At 38.3% G+C, this 20,987-nt stretch overlaps 1 protein-coding gene across 1 annotated transcript in view; it reads left to right on the forward strand.

Moving 5' to 3' along the window:
- Positions 1-20,987, forward strand: part of Baz1a (bromodomain adjacent to zinc finger domain 1A) — a 95,874-nt gene that overhangs the window by 49,475 nt on the left and 25,412 nt on the right. Inside the window, exons 10-17 of the mRNA XM_023721833.1 lie at positions 2,917-3,076; positions 8,297-8,392; positions 8,511-8,735; positions 10,007-10,172; positions 10,406-10,519; positions 14,103-14,227; positions 17,403-17,999; positions 20,300-20,463. Of these exons, the coding sequence (XP_023577601.1) occupies positions 2,917-3,076; positions 8,297-8,392; positions 8,511-8,735; positions 10,007-10,172; positions 10,406-10,519; positions 14,103-14,227; positions 17,403-17,999; positions 20,300-20,463 (1,647 nt within the window). The remainder of the gene's footprint in view (positions 1-2,916; positions 3,077-8,296; positions 8,393-8,510; positions 8,736-10,006; positions 10,173-10,405; positions 10,520-14,102; positions 14,228-17,402; positions 18,000-20,299; positions 20,464-20,987) is intronic.

A 20,987-nucleotide genomic window follows, 5' to 3' on the forward strand; every position in this document is an offset into this window, starting at 1 on the left:
AAAAAGAAGAAAAGTCCTGTCAGAGTTCTTTAAGATTTTGGACTTAGCTGGTCATTCTCTCTTGGAGTCTCGTGTGGCTCAGACAGTGGCTGGAACTACAGCCATTTAGGGGCTTGACTAGCGGGATGTTCACAGTGACCTCCCCACGCGCGTGTCTTGTGCCTCATTCCTCTCACGTGGCCTCTGCTTTGACTACACTTCTCATGAGGCAGCTCAGGGCTCCAGGAGTCCAGAAGCAGGGAGAGTTGCCCTCTGAAAGGCAAGCCTGGAACTGCACAGCCTTCCTTCTGCCACAGCCCATTGGTCAGAGCACTTCCAGGCCATCCTGAGCTGAGGCAGGCCGAGAAGGGGGGGAGCATGTGCATGTTTACAGACAGCGATGCCTACTTGATTGACATTTGTATTTTGCATACCTATGTACTTACAAAATTTTACTTTATAAAGTTTAATTTGAGGAGGAATTGGGTCAAATTTTGAAGGTTTAGCTGTCAAATAACCAAACTTCTTTAAGATCCATGCACAACATGGTCCACTCCTGCAATCCCAGCACTCAGGAGGCTGAAGCGGGAGGATGGATGGTTATGAGTTTGAGACCAGCCTGAGCTACATAATGAGTTTGAGGCCAGCCAGAGCTACATATGTAGTGAGACCTTGTTTCAAAACAAACAAAAAAAGAAACCTAAATAGACAATAATAACATCTTTACATTGTTAAAAGAATTTAGATGAAATACATTGATCTACTGAGATTCTTTTAGTTTTGTTGAATGCAGTGATCTATGATTTTATTGTAAAATCATGAATTTTAATAATTTTGGCTTGAATAAATACTTAGCTGTGCTTTCTATTGTTGGTTAAATGTGTATTATTCTATTGGAGTTGTTTTCTCAGTCATGAACAGAATTTTAAATGTATTTTAAATATTTTATTCACAGAAGTGTTAGAGGAAGCTCTTGTAGGAAATGACAGTGAAGGCCCACTATGTGAATTGCTTTTTTTCTTCCTGACTGCAATCTTCCAGGCGATAGCAGAAGAAGAAGAGGAAGTAGCCAAAGAGCAAATAACAGATGCTGACACCAAAGGTCAGAGAGTTGAACATTATTGCTGACTGGGCCACAATAGTTTTGTAGTACAAATAATTTCTACAATTATTTTAAAATTTTATTGGATTTTATAGTTATAAAATGTAACTATTCATGTTATCTGATGCTAAATCATATACATTATCATCATAAAACCTTTATTTTAATGTGACCTGCTTCTGACACCTTTGAAGACAGTCCCCCAATTATTCTTGCATAGGAATTTTGCAGATTTCATTGGTTCATATCTGTAGTTCTAAAATATTCTGCTAAGATGGTAATTTGTAATAGTTGTTTCATGTTGGGAGTGCCTATCATTGTGGTATTCTGAATATGGGCGGCTTGTCATGACATGCCAGTTACTGCTAAGATGTCTCTTGGGTAGGTAGATGTTCAAGAAGAAGGGGGTGGTGAATGAAAGCAAGAGACAGGAAAAGGAATATTGTGGGACTGTCCTGCTTCAAGGTTGTATATGATGAGATTTTAGGACTTATGTGCAAACATGAGAAGCATAGAATTCTTTATCCTATTTTTTAAAATATAATCTAATTTTTAAATGTTTTTTATCATATTATGTAGGGACTTAAAGTTCAACATATCAATACTTGATGAAAAATACCTGTTCCTTATTATGCCTAAGATGTTTGAAATGCAGTGAGATAGTGAGGTTAAGATTGATAGTCTAAATCATTTGATAATAACAATAAGCTTTTCTTCTGGATGGGTAACAACCTAAGTTTGCAGACCAAAATTAGAGAAAAAGGAGGGCTACAAGGAAAGCCAACTTTTTGGCCCTAGCCTTGTAAGGTCAATTAAGACTCAGGACATATGAGAACTTGTACTGTAACATCATGTACCTTGGTAGTGTCCGAAATTTTCTGATCAAGAAGATTATGGGGCCAAAGAGGAAAGTGATCGATGACGTAGAGTGTGCCTAAGGAGAGTCACATGGGGAGAAGACACTCTCTCAGGCTTTCCCAGAGAGCACATTGGCCAAGCAATGGCCGTGACTCATCCACATGGCTGCACTGATAAAGGTTCTACATTCTGAGGTACAGGATCTCAGGACAAATCCTGAGGGCATTTCATTGACCTTCTCAGACCAAAAAGCTACAACTCTTGTTGCACAGGTCCTGCTTTACCTTGGTCTTAACCATCCAGTAGAAAAGGATGAAGACGAAATATAAGAAATAAAGCCATGCTGTTAAGTTAAGCTGTGGGGGACTCAGGTCAATAATTTCTGACATTGCCAGTTAAACAGAAGACCCAATGCTATTATGGGCTACTGGACTCTTTTAGAATATTTTGCTGAGTTTACACACCTATAATATTCAATAACGGAACTTAGGAAAAATGGGGTACACCGATGAATGTCCATTCTATATCTGTGTATTCAAAGTGGTTGGGGTAGATATATAGTTGCATTGTCTTAATGAATAGAATGATTTGTTCTAATGGTGTTTGTAAATAGGATCACAAGTCCGCATCTTGTACAGCAATTAACCACTAGGAAGAGAGTATGCAATGTGTTAATTATTGAAACTGTCCTACCAATTTGATTTGAAACTGTCTCATTGCTATTTGTTTATCAATAAAATTATGGGGGGAAAAAAAAAGAAAACTGAAACAGTTCACCTGTATTTCTTAGCAATGAGTCAAGGGCATCAGTATAAATAAATGTCCTGGGGCTTTAAATCAAAAAAAAAAAAAACTTTTGGAGCTGAAACCATTAAGCTACATGGGATAGTTCTTACTAGGTAAAGAATATGCCTACTCACTGGTTTAAATTTCCTATACTTAGTTCAAATAGTTATATAAATAATTTAATTTTACAGGAACTTCCAGAACCAACTCCAGTGAAAACTAGACTACCTCCTGAAATCTTTGGTGATGCTCTGATGGTTTTGGAGTTCCTCAATGCATTCGGGGAACTTTTTGATCTTCAAGATGAGTTTCCTGAGGGCGTAACCTTAGGCAAGTATTCTACTTATGAAGGCTGCATTATAGTTCATCCTAAAATTAGGGACTTAAAAAAAGTTCTCTTAGGGGCCGGGGAGATAACTCAGTAGAATAAGCATTTGCCTGGCAAGTGCAAGGGCCTGAGTTCAATCCCCAGTTCCACCAAAAAAAAAAAAAAGTCCTCTCAATCTGTGTTCAGATAGTTCTGTTTACCTTAGACAACTGGAGCTCATCTGCCTTCATGTCCAGGGCCTGATGCAGCAGGACCCTGATGGGTGTGCATCTGATGCTGGCTGCTTTTTAATCTTAGCTGATTCAAGCAGACTATAAAGTATTTGTTCCTTTACTCATTAGGTTATACTAACATCCAGTAACATTACAGAGTTTTTGGCCATGTTCTAACCTTAATTCAAGACGTTATGCTATACTTAATTCATTCTTTATTTGTGTTGTTTTGTTTTGGTGTTAGGAATCGAACTCAAGACCTCACACTTTGGGGCTGGGGAGATAGCAAGTGCAAGGTTCTGAGTTCAATCCCCGGTACCACAAAAAAAAAAAAAAAAAAAAGACCTCACGCTTACCAGGCAGGCACTGCACCCATGAGCTATATCCCTGGCCCTAATTCATTATTAAAACAGATACATTTTGTAGTTTTGGAAGTCCTGATGGCAAAAAAGTAAAAGTGTTGAAAAATCAATATAAAGGGGAAAATATATGAGATTGTTGGGTTTGTTTTGTCATTTTATTTCATATTCATGGTTCATTGGCTCTAATTTTTAAGCTTTACTCTCACACAGAGCGGTCTATACATATAAGCAGATATAAGGTCTATTTGAATAAATGTTGACCAATAAATAAAGGTTTCCCTGTTCCACTTGAAAATATTTATTTAAACATTGGGAAGAAAATACTTAGTTTGATATTTTTCACCCATCATTCACCTCTTTACTATTACTGATCACATTTTCCATGGTTACCTCAGTTTCAGTACATTTGAACTGTTCCCCCAGACTAACTTCATTCTTCCTCACCCTTGTTTGCTCATCTCAGGGCCAAAGTTTTTCCACAGTGTCCCAGAGAGTTGAATAATCCAATGGGATTGAATTTTCTCTTACTGCCTGCCTCTATAGTGGTTTTACTAATAAGGTGCTTCAGGCAGTTTGTATGTAAAGGAGAAGATGGACAGAAGAGAAAATAATGAGTTTGTCTTAGTGATGGGAAAACTCAGGTTCAAGGAGGTCATGTACTAAGATCACATAGCTAGTAAGTGATAAAAAGACTTGTGTCATTAGCTGTCATACGACCTTTGTGAGATAGTTATAATTATTTTCTGCTTCTTACATAAAAAACATGTAGTTTAAAGCAGCATGGCTAATCAGCAGGCACCAGGATATAAACACAGGCAATTCGATCTCCCACACCATTTCATTGCCTCGATATGGCAACAAAGGTAAAATTTTGAATATGTGTTTCTCTAGCATTGCCTGTAAAATTATCTGTCTCCAAGATTGAACTCCTAGGGCCAGGGAGATAGCTCATAGGCTGACACACCTGCCTGGCAAGTGCAAGGTCCCAAGTTTGGTCCCTGGTACTACCAAAAAAAAAAATCTTAACCCTGTGGCTGTTTGCCCTGTGTTTGTATCAAATCTTAGAAATTTTGACTAGCAATTTACATTAAAAATAGTTCTTTAAACATTTAAAAAATTAATTTCATTTTCAACATAGCCTAAATAATAACGAAAGGGACAGTTTTTTAGAAATAAGTTTTTTTTTGTTGTTTGTTTGTTTGTTTGGCAGAACCAGGGATTGAATTCAGGCCCTTGCGCTTGACAGGCAAGCTCTTATTCTACTGAGCCATCTCCCCAGCCCCTAAGATAGTTCTTAAAACACTTCCAGTTAAGGGAACAAGAAGGGAGGGGAGAAGGCCTACAGGTGTAGCACAGTGGTGGAGGGTAGAACGAGTGGTACCATGCACAGGTTCAATTACAGCTCCACAAAAAAAATAAAAAGTACAGAAACAAAGAGCAACCTCATCATGTGGAATAGTTTAGTGTGTTTGCTGGGATATCATTTAGTGTTAAAATTGTATCTAATTCTAGATTAAGATGGTAATAAATGTATCAGTTTCAGATAATCAGAACATACTGAATACAGTTCAGCTGCAGTCACTTGGTGTGAAGTCTCAGATGACTGTAAGCAAATCCTAGAGTCATACAGTTTCTCAAAAGTGCCACATGGTAAATACTTCATTTAAAGAATATGTGTGTCAAGCCAGGTGTGGTGGCCCATGCCTTTAAACCCAGCATTGGGGAGACTGAGACAGGATCACTACGAGTCCAAGAGCTGGGTAGCAAGACCCTGTACCAAATAAATAAAGAATACATGTATTGCTTTACTTAATATAAAATATAAAATGTGATCAATATGCATGGTGAATATTCAAATTTTTTAAAAATTACAGTAATAGACATTGCCATTAATCTGTTTCAAAAGACATCCCCTACCACATCACTCACTTTGGTGTTTTGGTTTGTTTTTTTGAGATAAGGTCTTGCTGTGTAGTTCAGGCTAGTGCTGAACTCACTATGTAGCTCAAGCGGGCCTAGAACTTCCAGCAGTCCTCCTACCTCAGCCTCCCAAGTGCTGGGATTACAGGCATGAGCTACCATGCCCAGCTCCCCCCTGCATACACAATTTGAACATATATCCTGTCTTGCTTGCCACTTTCTGAAGCAGTTCATGTGTTTATGATTTTTTATTTTTATTTTTTATTTTTTGGTGGAACCAGGAATTTAACTCAGGCCCTTGAGCTTGTTAGGGAAGCGCTTATTCTACTGAGCTATCTCCCTGGCCCTGAAGCATTACTTTTAAAATACAGCAAATGCTGCTACTGAGTGCCATCCAATGGAAAGGCAGGCTCATGAAAACGTCCTGGTGTTTCTCCATCCATCTTATTTACTGGATCTGGCACCATGAGACTTCCAGCTCTTCCCCAAAGTCAAAATGGCCATGAGAAATGAATGTTTTCAGTCAGTTCAGGACATGAAGGTAGCCATGACAAGAATGGTGGAATAAGTGTTCAGATAAAGGGGAGGTGATTTCAGGGGACTAATGGCTATGTGTCTTTTACTGCAATACTTTTTAAAAATAAATATTCACTGTAATATTTTGTTAAACCTCATAAATTGTCCTGGTAGGAGCTGAGCATAGTAGTGCATGCTTATCCCGAAAGGCCGAGGCAAAAGGATCATGGCAAGTTTGAGACCAGCCTGGGCTACAAAGTGAGCTAAGGCCAGCCTGAGCTGCATAGTGAGACACTGTCTTAAAGAGACAAATGAATAAGTAAATAAATAAATAAACATATAAGCATAAATAGTCTTGGTGAGCTGAGACATAATTCAGTGGCAGGGTACTTGCATTGCTTTGATCCCCAAGTGCCACAAAAAACAACTGTTCTTTCATTGTTGGTTCATTTCCTCCAGGCTATATAGTTTTTGTCCTAGGAAATAATTTTTTACAGATAATATAGATTGGACACAGTGATTACTGAGGGAGAAGAGAGCCAACATTCTTTTATAGCTTAATGTAGGACTGTTGTTAATTTTTTTTCCTTTTTAAAATTAAGTTTATTGGTACATTTTAGGCATACATAATGATTACATTCATCATAGGCTGCTGTTAATTTTATAGTGACTTGATTTTATTTGTTTAGTTTTATATGTAAAATGAAAATTGGGAAAGTTATAAGTCTATGTAGTATTTCTGTGCTGAGGATGAATATATTGTCTGTCACTTCGGCTAGATTAAGCCTGGTAGGCATGACTTCGGCAGGTGTATAAGCTAAGTTTAGTTAGGTAACTTCTGTGTGGTCTTATTTATGCTTCTAAATATCATTAATCATTATAATCAGCTGTGAGGCCAGAGCTGCCTTTTCATGAAGGACAGCAGTTCAGTTGCTAAGATTAACTTTTTCAGCATGTAAACTTTGTAAGGTAGAAGGTTAAGGAATCACAAAGCCAGTATAAGTGCTTTTCACACAAATGTAAAGCATCCTTGAAGTTGTTTTCAGAGATTCCTAGGTACCTATCCAGGAGAATTAGAAAGATGAATGGCAGAATTCTCATCTTCCTGCTCTACTTTAACACAGACACCCTTTTAGTCTTCTATTGGGCTTCCAGTAAATATTTTTGAAAACTCCTAACCTAGACTCACTTCTTTAAGAAAACTGAAACCCAGATTGAATGATTTATCTAAATTGTATCTAACCAGGTACTGGTAGAACTACAACTCAAATACACTGTATGTAATGCTTAGTCTGAGGTTATAGAAACTGCACTCTCATATAACAGTGTTTTTTGTCTTCTTGTATGCTTAACATTTCCATAGTTTAACCTATCAGTCTGTATAAGTATTAATATTCATACTACTGTGTTAAATACATTTGTCCCACTAGATACGCTGTTTAACCCTAATTGTAAACTAAGTATTGTTTTTAATGTTTAAGCAATTCATTAAGAAAATACAAAGCCAGGTATGGTGGCACAGGCCTGTAATTCCAGAACGGAGGCTGAGGCAAAAGGATTGCTGAGAGTTCCAGGATAGCCTGGGATACATAGGGAGCTCAGGGCCAGCCTGAACACGTAGCAAGACCCTGTCTTGAACGAATGAACGAAAGAAAAGGAGGGAGGGAGGGAGGAAGGAAGGAAGGAAGGAAGGAAATACAGAGATGGTTTCTCATTGTTCCTTGGATTAGAGAATTTTCAGAATAAAATAGGAAATTTTAATAAAAATACAAATCAATAGTTAAGTGACTGCACTGCCATCTTTGATTTCTTTTCTCTCTTTGTGGTCTAATTTTATGATGATTACAATCTATACTTTGTTATAATTCAATTTTAAAATATTTATAAAGAATTAAATATCTTTAGATATTTGAGTCCGTATTTCAAAATAGATTTTTTTCTAATTCTAAAAGCATTTACTATTTCTTATAATATAAATGCATCTTGTGGGTAATTTGGAAACTGTCTTCTATATTTTGTGAGGAAAATATTAGTGTATATTACATGTTTTAGGGTTTACAGTTGCAGGTAGAGACTAGGCAAAATGTGAATAATAGTATCATACTTAGTGTTGGTTCTTTGGAGATTCTCAAATGTTAAGCTGCTTGATGTTTCTTTCATCATTTAAAAGGGCAGTATTCCCAAACTTTCAAGCTTTGATTTATACTAGAATAAAGTATTTATTTCCTTAAAGATTTAACAGAGGCTTTGGATGAAGATGCAGACCCCACAAAATCTGCACTGTCTGCAGTTGCATCTTTGGCAGCTGCATGGCCGCAGTTGCACCAGGGTATGTGTGGGCTTTATTTTTTGTTTGGCTTTTTATTTTTAATTTATTAAGGTACATTTCACATTGCTACATATTTTTTTATATTCTAAGTCACTATTTTCATTTTTAACAACTGTAGGCTGCAGTTTGAAAAGCTTGGATCTTGATAGCTGCACTCTTTCTGAAATTCTCAGACTGCACATCTTAGCTTCCGGCGCTGATGTAACGTCAGCAAATGCTAAGTACAGATATCAGAAACGAGGAGGATTTGATGCTACGGATGATGCCTGTGTGGAGCTTCGCTTGAGCAGTCCCAGTCTACTGAAGAGACTGTCAAGCACCTCAGTGTATGACTTGACGCCAGGTAAACGTTGCATTTGAAACATATATAACCTGCCTACTTTGTGCACTCTTACACCCAGAAAGCCTTAGTAGCTAATGAGAAATGCTTGATGATAAATCAGTTTTAAGACAGAGAAAAAGCTGTCAAGAAAGAATTATCGGAAGAGAATGACCTAAATTAAAGCTTTTGTTGCTATTCTTACTAGCTTTAATTTTTTTTTAGTTTGGGTTTTCTCATATTTCCTTATAAAACATTGCCTACTTAAAGGGGTAAGTGAAAGTTAGCTTTCTCTTTCATTCAAGAGTATACCAGACTAGGGTTGGCCAGATAGCTCAGTGGACTAAAGCACCTGCTTAGGCAGAGCACAGGGACCGGGATTCCCCCGTGGCATGCTGAGATGTTGATTGAGACTGGGCGTGGTGGCATACGCTTGTAATCCCAGTGCTTGGGAGGCTGAAAACAGGAGAATCACTATGAGTACAGTCTACGTAGTGAGATCCTGTAGACTCCGTAGACCCTGTACCAAACACATCAAAAAAAGAAAGAGTGTACCAGAATCTTCAACTATAGCTGCTAGCCAGGGGTGGTGGTGCACACTCCTAATGCCAGCACTCAGGAGCCAGTCTGGGCTACAGAAGCAAGTTCAAGCCCAGCCTGAACTACATAGCGAGACCCTGTCTCAAAGCAAAGCATAACAAGAACAAAAAGGAACTATACCTGCCAAATTCTGCCACTTACTTGAATAGGTATGAGGTATGGGAAATGGGATATGAATGAGGTTAAGGTGAAATTATTTTTTACCTGCTTTTTAAATGAGAGATTTTAGCATTGTTGATGTGTCTCATTGGTACAGCAGTTTCCCTGCCCCTAGGTTCAGTCCCCAGCACCGCAAAAAATAATTATAAAATGAAGTTTAATTTTCAGACATAACAATGAATTTCAATGAACATATAGTAAATGTGGAGTATTCTAATTCCCATCCTTTATAATAGACTTTAGGGAAGTGTTTTAAATTCATGTGATTATGACATGAACTTCCTCAATAAATTTAAAACTTAAAAAATAATTCTTCAGTTAGAAAGTATTAATATGTGAAATGCCTTTTCTAGCATGTAGCTATTAAATTGGATTCACAGGTGCTTTGAAAAGATGCCCTTGAAGTGGCTAAGAAACCATCCGCTCCATTCTCTATTAGGAATTTTCACATTGAGCCACAAGTTTTTAAATTTCCAGCACAATTCCTTTTTTTTCCCCCACTGGTAATACAGAAGTTGTTTACTGATTTTTGACAGGAGAAAAAATGAAGATACTTCATGCTCTCTGTGGGAAGCTGCTGACCCTAGTTTCTACTAGAGATTTCATTGAAGATTATGTTGACATATTGCGACAGGCGAAGCAGGAATTCCGGGAGTTAAAAGCAGAACAACATCGAAAAGAGAGGGAAGAAGCAGCTGCGAGGTGAGACCTATTAGTCAGTCATGCTATTGAAAACTGTTGATTTCTTCACATCTAAAAAACATATTTCACATTGTGGTATAATTGACTTTATAAAGAAGTTATGAATGGACTACTGTATGTTAGTACTGTAGCAATATTTGGATCAGTTGCCATAATTTGATAATTAATGGCAAGTTGCTAATGTTTAGTGTCTTTGCATTAGTGAGAGTATAATATTTTATTTTGACTTTCAGAATTCGTAAAAGGAAGGAAGAAAAACTTAAAGAACAAGAACAAAAGATGAAAGAAAAACAAGAAAAATTAAAGGAGGATGAACAAAGAAATTTAACTGCTGATATATCTATAGGGTATGATTTGAATTACACTGTTCATCTGGCTTTAATTGTAACATACATAAATAAAAATCAGATACTTTGAAATTTATAATGCTTTTAAATTTTGAGAAAAATGCCTTTGAAATTTTTAGAAAAGTAGTTTTCTATAAATACAGAATAATTAGCAAGTATATGAAATATATTTATAGATAGCCATCAAATATCTGTGTTATGTTAATTTTGTTTTAGGCTAATTTTAGGGACTCTAGAACTTACGTTTCATAGAAATAATATTACAATGTTAATTTCCCAGAAAGCTTTCAATAGGTTTTCTTGTTTTATTTTCTGGTTTGGTTTTTAGTATATTTGGTTGTTGCAGGGTCTTACTACACAGCTTGGACGCATAGTGATATTTCTGCTTTCAGCCTCCCCAGCACTGGGATTACAGGCATGTGCCTCTATGCCCAGATTCTGACTGGGGTGGCGTGTGGTGCCGGGAATCAAACCGTGGTCCCTGCACTTGCCTAACCTTGCCTAAGCAGGTGCTTTGGTCTGCTGAGCTATCTCGCTGGCCCATTTCTGTTTTTGAGACAGGGCCTCACTATGCAATTCAAGCTGGTCTTAAACTCACTGTATAGCCCAGGCTGTCCTTGACCTCCAGCAGTCCTCCTGCCTCAGCTTCCTAAGTGCTGAGATTATAGGCTTATGCCACCGTGTCCAACTTTCAAAAGGGTTTTAGGCAAAAATACTGCTTGTATAAGTACTAGTTTATTTTCCTCCTGCTCCACCCCCCCCCCATTACAAGCATATATGTACACTGTACTGCAGAGTTCCTCTGTGCTTTACAGAGGAGGAATAAGATTAGAAGCTTAGTAAAAGGCATAGGGAAAAACCAGCAGCACTTTAGTATGTAGCAACCACCTACATAGGGACAATTGGACACATCAAAATTAACTTCTATGCTTCAGAGGACACTATCAAGAAAGTAAAAGGACAGCACAGTAAAAGGGAGAAATAGCTGCAAATTATACTTTTGGTAAGGAACTTTGTACAGAATATATAAAGAATGTATGTAGATAGTTCTTATGGTACAACAATAAAGAAGACAATCCAGTTTAAAAATGGCATAGCAGGGCTGGCCAGGTAGGTCAGTGGACAAAAGCACCTGCTTAGGCAGGCACAGGGACCAGGGTTTGACCCCTGGCATGCTGGTCTGACCCTGCCCCTGGGGCATGCTGAGCTGGTAATTGAGACTGGGCGTGGTGGAACGTGCCTGTAATCCCAGCACTTGGGAGGTTGAAAACAGGAGGATCACTACAAGTCCAATCTGTAGTGAGACCCCATAAATCCTGTACCAAATACACATATACATGCATGCATGCATGTATACATACATACATACATACATACATGTGGCACAGGATTTGAACCAGTGTTTCTCCACAGAACAGTAATTGTGTGAAAAGCTGCTCAACATTAGCTGTCAGGGAAACGCACATTAACACAGTACCACTTGACCCCTACACAGATGGCAATAATCAGATTGTTGGGTATGAAGTGTTGTGTGGTAAAATTAGAATTCTCATACATCCTTGTGGGGATTGTAAAATGGTGCAGCTGTTTTAGAAAACAGTTTGGCAGTTCCTCAGGTTAAATCATGTGACCCTGTTTGTTACATATGGGGCAGCAATGGGGGTTATGTACTCAAGAGAATTAAAAGCATATAGTCACCCAGAATGTGTACCCAAATGTCCATGATAGCATTACTCTTAGAAGCAAAAAGTGGTAGCAAACCAAATGTCCACTACCTGGTCCATGGGAACACAAAATTATGTATCTCTTCTGTGGTACATCCACAGAAGAAAGTATATTTAGCTTTATAAAAAGATATGCGAGGCCAGCAAGAGAGCTCAGCAGACTAAGTGCCTGCTTAGGCAAGTGTAGGGATTGGGGTTTAATCCCCAGCACCATCAGCTACGCCGGCCTCGCTGCTGGGCATACTGGGCCAGCTACCAAATCCATGGCATGGTGGCACATGCATGTATTCACAGCACTGGGGAGGTTAAAAACATGAGGATCACTAGGAGTCTGAGCTGCATTGTGAGACCCTATATCAAATACATTTAAAAAATAATTAGAAAGATAATGGTAGAGTCCAGGCATGGTGGCGCCCGCCTATAATCCCAGTGCTAGGGAGACTGAAAACAGGAGGATCACGAGTCCAATCTGCATAGTGAGACTCTGTACCAAATACACAAATGAAAAAAGAAGAAGGAAAAAAAAAGGTGTGGGTAGCCAGGAGACTGAGGCAAGGGGATTGTAATTCCAGCCCATCCTGTCCCATTTATTGACTGAGCAAAACCTTTTCTCAAAATTAAAAATGGATTGGAAATGTAGGTCAGTGAAGAGTCCCTGGATTCAATCCCCAGTACTGGTAGGAAAAAAGAAAGAAGAATAAATGAGTGGTTACCAAGAGCAGTATGGAAGAGAAAATGTGAAGTGACACAAAAATGGGTATGGGGTTTTCTTTTGGAATGATGAAAATGTTCTGACATTACACACTGGTAATGATTTATAATCTTCTGAATGTACTAAAAAACCCACTAAATTGTGCACCTTTCAGTGGTGGTTTTTATGGAATATAAATTATATCAAATAGATCAATTATTTCCCCCAATATTTGTGAATCTCCTGCCTCTGTCTCCCAAGTGCGGGGCTTACAGGCACAGATCACCATGCCTAGCTTTCCTGCATCTACTTTCTAACCCAGATAACTTTCACCAGGGTACCCAAAGTGCTTTCTAATCTATTATTTTCTTTTCTAAATCTTAAAAGTTTTTTCCCATTAATTTTTCGATAACACTCGAAGGCCAAACATGATCTAATGCTGTTCTTATTTTGGATTATTGCTTTTTCATTTGTCTTAACTGTAAGCTCCTTCCTTTTCCATTCAGAGCCATTCTTCTGCATATGTTCTTCCTCTGCAGGACAGACTAGTTTTCTGTTTGCTGCTGTCTGCTATTTACCTGTCTACCTTGGCTTGCACTTTAAATGTCTCTCTCTCTCTCTCTCTCTCTCTCTCTCTCTCTTTTTATTAATCTGTTTGATATAGGGTCTCACTATACAGCTCAGACTCCTAGTGATCCTCCTGTTTTCAGCCTCCCCTCACTGAGATCACAGGCCTGCGCCACCACGCCCTGGACTTGGTTGTGGCTCAGCACACCTGGCAGTGGGGCCGGCGCGGCGGATGGTGCCAAGGATCACACCCTGGTCCCTGTGCTTGCCTAAGCAGGTGCTTAGTCCACTGAGCTGTCTCACTGGCCCTTTGAATATCTCTTCTTTAAGCCATCCTTTTTTTTTGATCTTGGACACTAGTTTTGGTTCTCCTTGAAATGCTTCCCAGCACCTTGAACTTGTATTTCAGTGCTGCTTGTTACATAAATGTACCTTTACAATGGCTTAGGAAATTATCTATAATTTTTCTTTTCAAAACTGTAAATTTGTATCCTATTGTTCACTACTCTCTGAGTATGCCTGCTACTTTGTAGACAAACAGTAGTTATTTGATGAATAGAGTTATATATGCACTAATAAATGTCATCTTTGTATCTAAAAGTGAGGAAGAAAGGGAAGAATTTGATACTAGCACTGAGAGCAAAGAAATAGAAAGAAAGGAACTTGATCAAGATATGGTCACCGAAGACGAAGATGACGTAGGATCACAGAAGAAAAGCAGAAGAGGTAATAATGAGATTTCTTAAGAGCATGATTATGTGTTTATTTTAATTGATAAGGTACTTTATTAATTAAATATTCTGAAATATATATTAGATTACTTTTTTTTGTGGTTCCAGGATATAAATTTTAAAATGCCACTTCATAATTCATGATGCATTGTGAAAATGGAGACATTTTGTTTAAGGTGTCACGAAGTTATTAGTAATTTATGATTAAATCTTGACTCACATGTCATATATTCTGTAGAGAGAAATACTTATATTTCTTTAATGGATCAGTTTCTCATAACTTTAGTTTCTTAACCTTTACTTGGTAAGTTTTGTTGAGGGGGTTTTGTTTTGTTTTGTTTTAATTGAGGTACTAAGGACTGAACCCAGAGCCTTTGTACTAAGCTGCATCCTAACTCTGTTTATTTAAGTTATGCAGACTGGTCTCAAATTTGCAGTTCTCTTGCCTTGGCCTCCTAAAATTAAAACCATGCTCAGCTGAGTTTTTGCATAAAACCAAACCAAAATATAATTCTATAATGTAATTAATTCAACATTACCGAATGCCTTCTGCATGTCAGTGATGCAAAGATCAATAATGTTCATATTGGTGTTACATTGCTTAGAATGGAAATCGCTACTACCTTAAAACAATTTCATAAATTGCTAGACCAAGGGAATGTACTTTTTTTTTTATACTTTTTTTTTTTTTTAATACTTTTTTTTTTGGCAGAACCGGGGGTTGAACTCAGATCCCTGCGTTTGCCAGTCAATCACTTATCCTACTGAGCCATCTCCCCGGCCCCGGGAATGTACTTTTTAAAGCTGTTGATACCTATTACTTCTGAGGCTCTTTACCATCCCCATTTTATAACAAAAGCAGTCCTTAAGTGAATTCTGTACCTGTAATTTGAATGGGATCCTCTGTGAGTAGAAAATTGCAGATATCATGGAGGCAATATTCTCTGATTACAGTGAAGTCAGTTTCAAAATCTGAAACAAACGTTACTTGATCAGAATTTTGAAACCTAATTCTAAGCAATGAATCAGAGGAAAAGCCTTAATGGAATCTAGAAAAGATTTTAAACTAATCACTACTTCATACTAATGCTTTGAGTCCTGTCGCTGTGCTTAGAGAAAAAATCATAGCTTGTAGTATATATTAGGAGAGAAACATACTGAGCCTATATTCACTTATTTTATTTTTAGTGGAACTGGGGATTCAACTCAGGCCCTTGCGCTTGCCAGACAAGCACTTATTATTCTACTGAGCCATCTCCCCGGCCCCTTATATTCATTTAAGATAGGGAGGGAAAAAAAAATAGAATAAACTGCCTGACTTGAAAGAAGTAATAGAGTAGGAATTAGCACAAGATACAAGCATAAAAAGAGAACAACAAAACCAGAAGTTATTCTTTAGAAAACATGCACAAACTAGACAAATACTTGTTCAAATTGATTTTAAAAATGGGGGGGTGGGTGCTTGCGGGTTAGCTCAGTTGTCTAAAGTGCCTGCTTGGGCAAACTCAGTCAAGCACAGGAGACTGCGGTTGGATCTCCAGCACCACATGCCACACCAGACCTGCCCTTCAGGCAGCCTGAGCCAGCCAATAAAAAAAAGGAGAGCCAGAGGTGGTGGCACACACCTGTAATTCCAGCACTTGGGAGGCTGAGGCAGGGGGATTGTTGTGAGTTCAAGACCAGCCTGGGCTACAAAGTGAGCTCAAGGCCAGCCTGAGCTGCATAGTGAGACCCTGTCTCAAAAAGACAAAAGAGAGGATCATAATACATGAAATGAGGACAGAAAATGGACCAGCATTGGGGGCTGGTGAGATGGCTCAGTGGTCTAAAGCACCTACTTAGAACAAGCTTAGCAAAGCACAGGGACCGCGGTTCAATCCCCCAGCACCACATGCCAGCCAGCCGCGCCCCCTGGTGGGCTGAGCTGGCCACACACACACTCACACACACACACACATAAATAAATAAATAAATAAAATTTTAAGAAAAAGAAAAGAAAATGGACCAGCATATAGATTAGAAACCTAACTGAGGTAGACAGACTATATCACAAGTGGCAGAGGCCTTACCTAGCATGCAGAAGACCCTGCTTCAATTCCAAGCACCACAAAAAAAAAAAAAAAAGGGCAACATATAACATTAAACTGTAACAGCTTTCTGGCAGTGAGCTTAAAAATGTAAGCAAAGATGAACAAAATTAAGGAAAGTACAATTTATCAAAACGGGTTAAGGAAAAATTTTAACATATGAATGGTATAAAACCATTGAAGTTTAGAATTTTTGAATGAGTACTAAACATCCTCCCCAGAGAAAACATCAGGGTCAGGGAGATAGCTCAGCACATAAGCACCTGCCTGGCAAGAGCAAGGTCCTGAGTTCAGTCTCCAATGAGAGAGAGAGAGAGAGAGAGAGAGAGAGAGAGAGAGAGAGAGAGAGAGAGAGAACAGGAGGAAATTTCACTTGTAAACAGCATTAGAGATGAATTGTGCTAAGGTTTTCTTTCTTTCTTTCTTTTTCCTTCTTTCCTTCCTTGAGACTGGGTCTCACTATATAGCCCAACCTGGCTTTGAACTCATCTGCTAAGTTTTAAAGAAGCAGATAATTCAGTTTTCACTAACTCAAGCAAAAGACAAAAGAAACACTGTCTAACCATTAACCAATTTGACAGTGATTGAAGCAACAAAGATGTCTCATTGTCCTATGTATCATAAAAGTCCAGACACATAATCAGGGATCCCAGGTCTTTTCATCTTGCTGGTATTGCCATACTGTGGCTTTTGCTTCCATCCTTGTTTCCCAAAATGACTTATCACCATGTTCCCATTCTAGCTAGTTGGAAAGAAAGGGAAGCAACAACCCAGAGGTATCTCACTACCCTAGAACTCACTATGTAGCCCAGGCTGGCCTTGAACTCATGGCAGTTTCCTGCCTTAGCCTCCATAGTGGTGGAATCACAGGCATGTGACACAACACCTAGCCCCTTTTTTGTGTAACTTACCAGCTAAAAATTATTAAGGCCAAGTGTGGTGAATTTGTAGTTACATGGGAAATTATGGCTTAAATATATGAATTTGGAGTAGAGGGATCACAGTTAAATCTATAATATGAGGTAGTTGTATATCTTTTTTTCTCTAATGAAAATTTAAAATATGATAAATGTTTATCTGCAGGCAAAAGAGGACAAAATGCATTTAAAGAATTGACAAGGGAAGTAGAGATCAACTGTGTAATGCAAGAGCCTCTTACTGCTGATGAGGAAGAAGCTTTCAAGCAGGAACAGCAACGAAGAGAAAAGGAGCTCTTAGAAAAGATCCAAAGTGCCATAGCGTGTACCAATATCTTTCCCTTGGGCCGTGACCGCATGTATAGGCGTTACTGGATTTTCCCTTCTATTCCTGGATTGTTTATTGAAGAGGATTATTCTGGTCTCACTGAAGACATGCTGTTGCCTAGACATTCATCATTTCAGAATAATGTACAGTCTCAAGATCCTCAGGTATCTACTAAAACTGGAGTGTCATTGATGTCGGAATCTACCTCCAACGAGGACCAAGGTCCCTGTGACAGTTCTGCACAGCTGCCAAAGCCAGTGCGTAAGCCAAATCGGTGGTGCTTTTACAGTTCTTGTGAACAGCTAGACCAGCTTATCGAAGCTCTTAATTCTAGAGGATACAGAGAAAGTGCCTTAAAAGAAACCTTGCTGCAAGAGAAAAGCAGAATATGTGCACAGCTAGCCCATTTTTCTCAAGAAAAATTTCATTTTTCAGGTAAATTTTCCCCTTTTTTTAAAAGGTAAATGTTGAGTGAAAACGGGTTTTTTCCTCCTTTCTATACTCTGGATGTTCAGGATTAAACATTTTTCATGCTATTAGAAATATATTTCAAATACTTTCTTTCCTTTTGATCATGCTTTCAGTTTGTGAGCCAGTTTATAATTCTTCCTAAAAACAAAGCTCTTGAGCCAGGTTCAAGAGCACATACTGTAGCCCCTGCTATTCAAGAGGCTGAGACAGGAGGATCACTTGAACACAGGAAATAGAAGCTAACCTAGGCTACATGATGTGAAAGAAAGAACAAAGGTTCTCTAAATTCCATTAGATTTATTTGAATTATGCAGAACCCTGTTTGGTGTGATGAGATGGATGTTCTTCCTGAGCTCCTCAGTTCCTGCTTAGTGAATGAAATCCCCACTGCCCTAGGGTTGCCATCAGTTCTGGAGAAGTTGTAATGAGTAAAGTGAGAGAGAGAGGCCAGTGGGAGAGTTCACTGAGGGTCTCTGAAGATTGGCTGCACAGGCCAATCAGATATCAGATCAGGTATACAGATCAGGTATCAGCATTTCCTGCTTTATGGGTGGCCCATCGATTACAGATAAAGCAGAAACATTTTTAGATCTAAGGTTTCATATTAGGAAATGAGATTTTCTGGATAGATAACTACTTACATTTAGGGACACATTACCATGACTACATAAGATCTTCTCAGAATTAAAATGTAGAGATTACTTTTTTTCCCAGTGCTAGAGGTTACATCTTCAGCCCTGCCCTTTTCTTTTTTGTTTTGTTTTGTTTGAGATAGGGTCTTGCTGTGTGGTTTAGGCTGGGCTTGAACTCACTGTGTAGCCCAGGCTGGCTTTGAACTTGGATGCTCTTCTTGCCTCACCTCAGTGCTGTGATCACAGGCATGTGCAACCATGCCTGGCTCCTGTTTCTTATTTTGAAACATACTCTTGCTAAATTTCTTGTCCAGCCTGAGCTTGAATTTATGATCCTTCCACCTCAGCCTCCCAGAGTGCTGAGATTACAGGCACGTGCTGCCATACCAAGCTAGATCACAATACTCTACACACTGTACATTATTTAACATAACCCATAATGTAACTCATCTATTGAAAATAATTATACCACTCAGTGGCTTTTAATATGTTCACAAATATGTGCAACTTTCAGTCAATTTTAGAACATTTATTTATTTAGCTCAAAATGAAACTTGAACCCTTTAGCTATCACTCCTCTATATTTCTATAGGAAATACGGGTCTTTGACTCTGTAACACCTCTTGTCCTTGACAGTTGCTGTGAATATAACACTGCATATGGCCTTTTTGTGATTGACATCTTCCACTTAGCATAATGTTTCCAAGGTTTGACAAAGGTGTAGCATGTATCAGAACTTCATTCTTTTTATGGCCAACTAATATTCCCTTGTATATACTCATTCATTAGTTGAGAGACATTTGATTTGTTTTTATCTTTTGGCTACTTTGATAAATGCTGCTACAATATTCACATAAAAGTTTTTATGTTGGCATAGCTTTTCATTTGTTTTACCTAGTATATACCTAGGAATGGAATTACTGGGTCATGTGACACTGTTTAGTCTTTTGAGAAACTGTTAGGTTGTTTCCCACAGTGGCTACATTATTTTACTTTCTCATCCATAGTATGTGAGGGTTACGATGTCTCCATTTCTTTCTCAACACTTAAAATTTTCAGACTTTTTGTTTTGTTTTTTTAAATGTATTTGGTACAAAGTGTCACTACGCATCTCAGACTCGTAGTGATGGTACTGTTTTCAGCCTCCCCAGCACTGGAATTACAGGAGTGTGCCACCATGCCCGGTGTCAGGGGCCAGCTCAGTGTGCCTCGGGGCAGGGCCAGCACATCCCATGGGCTTGCCTAAGCAGGCACTAATTCCACTGAGCTATCTCACTGGCCTCTGACTTTTTGATTATAGCCATCCTACAGGGTGTGAAGTGGTCCCTCGTTGTCTTTCTGTAATGGCTAATGATGGTAAATATCTTTTCATTGCTTATTGGCTATTTATATGTTCTTCCTTAAATGTCTATGCAGATCCTTTACCTACTTTTTAATTGGCTTGTCTTTTCATGGAATTATAATAGTTCTTCTGCATCCAGAGCTCTTATCTAATATATGATTTGCAAATATTTATTATTTTTGGTACTTGAATTTACAAAATGCTTTTATATCCATTATCTCAAAATTATAACAACATGGACTGATTGTATTTTAATTAATTATAATAAAGTTACTCAACTATAATTTCAGATAAACCTCAAACTGATAGCAAACCTATATGTACTCGGGGAAGAAACCCCAGTGCATATGACCCATCTCAGATGTCAGCAGAAAGGCAGCTTGAACTGAGACTGAGAGATTTCCTTTTGGACATTGAAGACAGAATCTATCAAGGAACACTGGGAGCAATCAAGGTTTGCACCTGCTTGTATTTTTAGTTTTACTAACTTGTGTGGCCTAGAATTTAGGTAATGTTTAGTTATATGTATGTGCAAGATGTGTGTTTTGAATGATCAGGGAAAAATACATTTTTATGAAAACTAAGTTTATTTCCCTGTATTAAAAAGCTTACATATGGACTTACACATTTCTTAAATACACTCTTTGACTATCTGCTATCTTAAATGGAACTTAATGAATATAATGTACTTAATATTTTTAGAGATGTGTTTTGCAATATTTTTATCATGATGAAATGGGATCATTTCTTCTTCCTTGACTTGCTCCTGCCTTGCTGAGTCTGGTTTGTTGGTGTCTTTATTACCTTTTTAATATCTGCTAGCAGTTCTTACTTGATATACAAGTTGTGTTCGTGCCTTGCCATCTTTTTTGCTACTATCAAGAGACCAATCTTAGGGCTGGGGAGATGGCTCAGTGGAATAAGCGCTTCCCTGGCAAGTGCAAGGGCCTGAGTTCAGTCCCCGGTTCCACAAAAAAA

The sequence above is a fragment of the Octodon degus genome, unplaced genomic scaffold (assembly GCF_000260255.1).
Source record: "Octodon degus isolate 3935 unplaced genomic scaffold, OctDeg1.0 scaffold00086, whole genome shotgun sequence".
Lineage (NCBI taxonomy): Eukaryota > Metazoa > Chordata > Mammalia > Rodentia > Octodontidae > Octodon > Octodon degus.